Below are 5,763 nucleotides of genomic sequence, written 5' to 3' on the forward strand. Positions count from 1 at the left end.
CGTTCTCCAAACCCTTACGCGTCAATAAATTCTGAAAACGCTAAATTTGCTTTCATCTAAGAACAGTATCGATTCCCAGTTTTTGGCCGGTGTCCATGCCAGAGTTTCAGTTTACCATCTGGCTCAACGTAGACGGTTCCTGGCAGTGATCACTGGTCTCCTAACAAAAACCCTGCTGAAATAACTTCTGACGGTGAACTCAGGGTGTGTGCTGTTCTTGTAAAATGTTGCAGTCAAGTTCCTAAATGCTATGAAACGTTTTTTAAGAGGAAAGCGTATTAACATTCTCTCGTCTCTGGGCGTGGTTTCCTTCGGACTGCCTTACCCAGGCAATTTTTCCTATGTGCCTGTTTTGTTATGATGTTGTCTAATCCTCTGAATGATTCTCATGGAACAACTCAAGCTTTTGGCATTTCGGCGAGTCAAAAATCCCTCCTATGTCAACCGCTTGGTAAAAATGCGTCCCTCTCAATTAGGAGCCGCATGTTAAAAATTATTGGGATTGGGGTATTTCAATGATTAAGCTAGGTAGGTCAAAATTCTACTACTTACATCTCCATTTTACACGATAGTCGTTGTTAGGTAAATTTAAAATTAATTCTCTGGTTACCCTTGTCGCAATGTGCATGATTGCGTAGGGGCGACAGACGAGTATACATGTAACAGACACAGGTAAAATTTCACACCCTGTAATCAAGAGTAAAGATTCTAGGATAAAAACGGCACTTATAAACTTATGATTACAGTTACCAATAGCTCACAAAGTTCTCTGATTACTGCTACTTGAAGGAATTACAACTCTTCGTATGAGATTCAAAATTTCACAATAAATATAATAAATTCCATTTTACCATATTAACGGGGGTTATCGCAATTATTTTGAAATCTGTTCTTGTGATCAGACCACGTGGATCTTCATATATGGCTATCCTCCGTAATTATCTCTTAAGAGAAAAAAATTACAATCGACAATTTTGAATGTTGGAACGGATGCATTCACCATTAGTTAGTATAGGAACACAGTCATTTACCCCAAAAATCCGTTTTATTGCGCTTTACCCGCCAAAAATGAATAGTTTTTATCCCTTTAACAAATACCTCTTTGTAAGAGATATACGTTTGACACTTAAGACTTAGGGGGCGTCATTGATAGACAAGACCAAACTAATGCAAATATACACATAGCTACATACATTCTGTATCACATACAAATAAAATCAAATCTTTGTGCGAGTACGCAAGCATTTGTATGATTCTGTAAACTTATGAATTAATATGTCAAAATATTGGTTTTGACACCTCCATATAGGTACATAAAATATTTATTGTGAGTTTGTTTTGAGTTATGAATTATCACATAGTTTGCCGTGACATCAGGCTTTGAAACCCGGGTCTTTTTCAAACACTTCTCACAAATGACGGCATTCGTTCAAACTCTGTATCCTAAATCAATTTTAAAGTTTTTGGCCCGCTTTTCATACTCGGAGTTGAAAATTTCATTCTGTTGTACGGTAAATACACCTTTCCAGCCGCCCACTTTTCCTGAAAAAATATAATATACGAATCATATATAAATGTTAACTATCCAATTCTATGAAAAAGTACACAAGGAAATCATTGTGGTCTCTTTATAAATCTTGCAATATTTTTTGTTTTGTTCTTTTTAATCGAAAAATTAGATGCTGTCAACGTTACAGTGCCATGCAAATCGCTAATATGGCAGCAGTCAAAGGATTTCGGAGTGGAAAATCAAGAAAATGGGGATATCCAAAAAAGTTTTAAAAATGATGGCCTATGCTTTAAATTTTTTTCTTTTTTTTTTTATTACGTAAATTGGCAGGAAGGACAGGAGTTAGCAACATAATGAGGTTAAATCTTTATGAGCTCACCTTTCCTATACATTCCATCGCTTTTAGGTCGCCATCCACTCAACATATCGGCTTTGTTCTTTTTCATATTCTCAAAGGAGCACTGCTTCGCAACCTCGGCGTAAAACTCATCTGACTTTGGATACCCGATAAACTCTGCAACACGTTTTATCTCCCTAGTCAAATCCTGAAAATTGAATAGTTTTCAAACATCTTATGAATAATTAGTGTAAACATCAGTGTATACATGTACTTAACTCTCTAGTTTCTATGCAGAATGAAAGTTTTGGTCTGACCATCACTTGTAAGATTTGTGAACTTGGGGAGGTATAACGCTAGGATGAAAAATTAAGGTTGCTGCCGTATACTTGACACCGACCTGAAACCCATCGAGACTTAGTTAAGTGACTGTGAGGATAAAGTACGGATTTTAGTTGGAAATTCTTGTTGAAATATCATGTGTAACTACCTTTATATTTAAAACTTGATCGAGGACAACGGATAAAATAATTTTTAACGGAATTGAGTACCATACGTACCTCTTTCAAATCCTCGAACTTGACCAGTTGAACATTGGAGTGGTTTTCAATAATTTCCAACCATCCCTCGACGTGATCAAACCAACTGCCACATTCAACTGAAATACATTTGTTAAAACTTAATGTTACCCTAAAGAATATCGACTTTATAAATAAATAAATAAATAAATAGAAACATAAAATCAAACATTTTGCGCTCCCTACCTTTTCTGAAAATAATTACTTTACTACAAACCAGGTCAACAGTAAAAATGGACTTACAAATCAAAATACAAACATCCCACTTGAATTATACTGAATTAAATTTAATATTATCAGACCACAAAAACTGTACGTGTTTATGTTTGATCGTCCTTTGTTAATATCTGCTTTTAATGGTTTCTTTTTAAAAGTAAGTTTGGTTAATATTTAATACGTAAAATCTAATTTTTCACCAAGCTGCTCCTTAGAAGATTTTGCTAGACACAGATGACTATATTACCTTTGTTTTCCATAAACAACGAGAAAAATCCGTTCCAAGTTCCTAAATACGAATAATCTTCTATGTTCCGCATGTGATAATACAGAGATACGGCAGCATCTTTGGGATGTCGGACGCTGTACAGCACTTTAGATTTAGACAAGGCTTGTTTAGGGAAAAACTGATAAGGCACATGGGTGTCGAGAACGCGCGGTGAGGGCATGGCATCAAGGGCGTTGCCGGGTCGCAATTCAAACATGCATTCTTCCTTGACGCGAGAAGAGAGTTGAGGTTTGTCACTCGTTAGCATCATGATGATCTCCCACAGCCAGTGAGTTCCTAAAATATCAAATACATTAGTAATAGGTATTTATCTTTAAGACCTGAAATGCTTAATGTTACTAATTCATGGCTACAATAATTTATTGCTTTAATTGCTTTTTAAATGAATAAGGACTAAAAATCCATGCATCCCACTGATTTTTTCCTGTAACTTGTGACTTGTACGAACATTTCGCATATTGTTGATATAATTGTCTAAACCGATAACATCCATAAGTGCGTTCGATTAACTTAAAAAAAAATGAAATCACCTAATGAAGTAGACCTTTTCGTCCCCCGTACCCTATACAAATTTTAACATTTCAACGCAACTTGATAAAGGAAAGAAGAAAGAATTACCCGATTTGGGCCAGTTAACCACCCATATATCATCCTCTCTTGCTTGAAAGTGATTAGGATTTTCTACAGCGTCCTGTAGCCCTAGAAATGACCTATCAAAGGTAACTCCATTGAACTCTGTCAAAGATACCGTGTTTCCTTCGCAGTCTGTAAACTCATATGACTTGGGAAGTTTTCCTTGCCAATAGCGATAAAGCATATTCTTAAAATCTGTCATAACCCAAGGAAACCAATAGATGTCCGCAAAAATTGTATACAACATGCGAAGTAAGCCCATTTTCCTTGTCGATGTTGTGAATCCACCTATAATCATAAAGAAAACTGCTGATTGTCAAAAATTGCGTTTTGAGGGTATGATTAAGAAGGTGTTTATATGGGGTGGTGGTGGTGGTGGTGGTGAGGGGGGTTGGTAATGGCAAATATAACTGTTTCGGTCGTGTTTGATTTCTTGTAGATAAAAACTTTTTACAGGTGTGTTTGTACTTAATGGTGAATGTTGAAATAATTATCTTTCTATTTTAAATAACAGCTTCAGAATATTTTTTCAAAATGACAAGTCAATGAGGAATCTGCTTCTATATATGTTTGATTTTTGCTAAAGCCATCACTGCGCTGGTGTGGCGAAACTGGGTCCAAGTTACAGTCCTCTGTTAAGAAGTAGAAGTAGTTTAGAATAGTTTAGAATGTGTTGTTTGTGGTTTTGTCAATACGGGAATCTTTTTCCCGTCGCGCGAGATAGGTATCAAACCACCCTTGCTGGCTTGTATGGCCCCATTCAGAATAGGGAACTAACTAGTCCGAAGGTCAAATATGGCCGACCCACTTGAATACTACCTCACAGGATATCTATTCAGAGTCTATTAACGGCAAGCTTTGTAGTAGGTCGCCATATTTGACCCTCGGACTAGTTAGTCCCCTATTCTGAATGGGGCCTATTATTGCTTTAACCGCTCATGACGTGGCAGGTGGGGTTGGAGCTTTGTAAACAGTACATGTAAAGAAGGTCAAGTCTGCTGACCGAAATTGACTGCATTGCCCGAGAAGGTTTGTGCGCTGATTTTATAAACAGCTTAGCTGAGGCTGATGGACGTTCGAAAAACTAGACGAAAACGTACATCAAATTAAATAACCTTCTACATCCTACGGCGCAGAAATAGCTACAATTTCTGTCTGTATGTTGGAAACAAGTACAAACGTGCTCTTTAATTATTACTGATACACAGGGAACTACTGCAAGAGAAAGTTAGTTTGACTTCACTTGTGAACGACTTGACATACGGCTGTACACAGGGTACAGTATATACTAACCACACTTTTTGGCTGGCACCAGTGATGACCTGGGAAGTTCGCTCCTTTCAGTATCTTAGGCCAAGTGCTAAAACTAGAACAAGTAAGCATCAGTGACGGTGAAACATGCTGAGCACGAAACCCGCATCATATACCTACGTGGAAATGAATAGACGCCGTCGTCTGAAACGTGTTGAGTGCTCTTTAACTAGGTCATGCCGTTGGCAAAGTCGAGTAAGTGTGTGCTAAATAAACAAAAATTTATACGCGAGTCAGGAGCAAGAGCGAAGCATCTTTTTTTTTTTTTTTTTTTTTGCAATTCAACTTAATAGAGCACTGTTGTTTAAATTTTGGATACCACAATTTTTCTTATTTCCCCCCTTTTCCTTGATAGAACAAATCGTCAATCATTTACATTGTGCACTACTTCACAAAGGCGTTCTGAAACAGGCTTGGCCTATACATTTATAAAACACCAGAAGAAAATTCACATTAAATCAAACCGCGACAAGTTAAACTGCAAAGAATTTTTATTATATTATATTATATTATATTTTTTCATTAAAACGATTCGATATTATGTGTCGTGATAATAGGAAGATTAGATAATGGATAAATAACTGAAAAACTGCGAGTAATTTTTTTCTAAATCTATTTCATTTTTACCGAAATAAAGAGTGAAGTAATTGAGTACAGAATAAAACACAAAACTTGTTGAATAAACTGCGTAAAATGCCCTTATTGGCGTCCTCTTTCGACTCCAGATCCTCTCACTGTCGCGTAGTGGCTCGCTTTTGTTCTCAGTCAAATGCCTCTGAAACTACCTTAGGGCATTTTCTTAGTGTTTTCTACTAGACGTTCTTTTATCGCAAACGAAAGTCAATTTCTACTTTTTGAAATTCTGAAATAAATAACAATAAGACAGAAG

General features: G+C 36.6%; 1 protein-coding gene across 2 annotated transcripts; it reads right to left on the reverse strand.

Annotated features, from left to right (window-relative positions):
- Positions 1 to 1,026: 1,026 nt before the first annotated feature.
- LOC106155897 (sulfotransferase 2A1) lies at positions 1,027 to 5,084 on the reverse strand. Of its 2 annotated transcripts, none has more exons than XM_013530936.2 (6): positions 4,995 to 5,084; positions 3,549 to 3,851; positions 2,889 to 3,206; positions 2,408 to 2,505; positions 1,890 to 2,055; positions 1,027 to 1,542 (listed from the first exon to the last, which is right to left on the reverse strand). In XM_013530936.2, the coding sequence occupies exons 2-6, from the start codon at positions 3,823 to 3,825 to the stop codon at positions 1,430 to 1,432; spliced, it is 972 nt and encodes a 323-aa protein (XP_013386390.2). In that variant the 5' UTR covers positions 3,826 to 3,851; positions 4,995 to 5,084; the 3' UTR covers positions 1,027 to 1,429. The 2 variants fall into 2 exon arrangements, with proteins under 2 accessions (XP_013386390.2, XP_013386383.2); XM_013530929.2 differs by having other exon boundaries at positions 4,857 to 5,063.
- Between the last annotated feature and the right edge of the window lie 679 nt (positions 5,085 to 5,763).

Source organism: Lingula anatina, chromosome 2 (assembly GCF_051362555.1).
Source record: "Lingula anatina isolate TDL-2025a chromosome 2, LinAna3.0, whole genome shotgun sequence".
NCBI lineage: Eukaryota > Metazoa > Brachiopoda > Lingulata > Lingulida > Lingulidae > Lingula > Lingula anatina.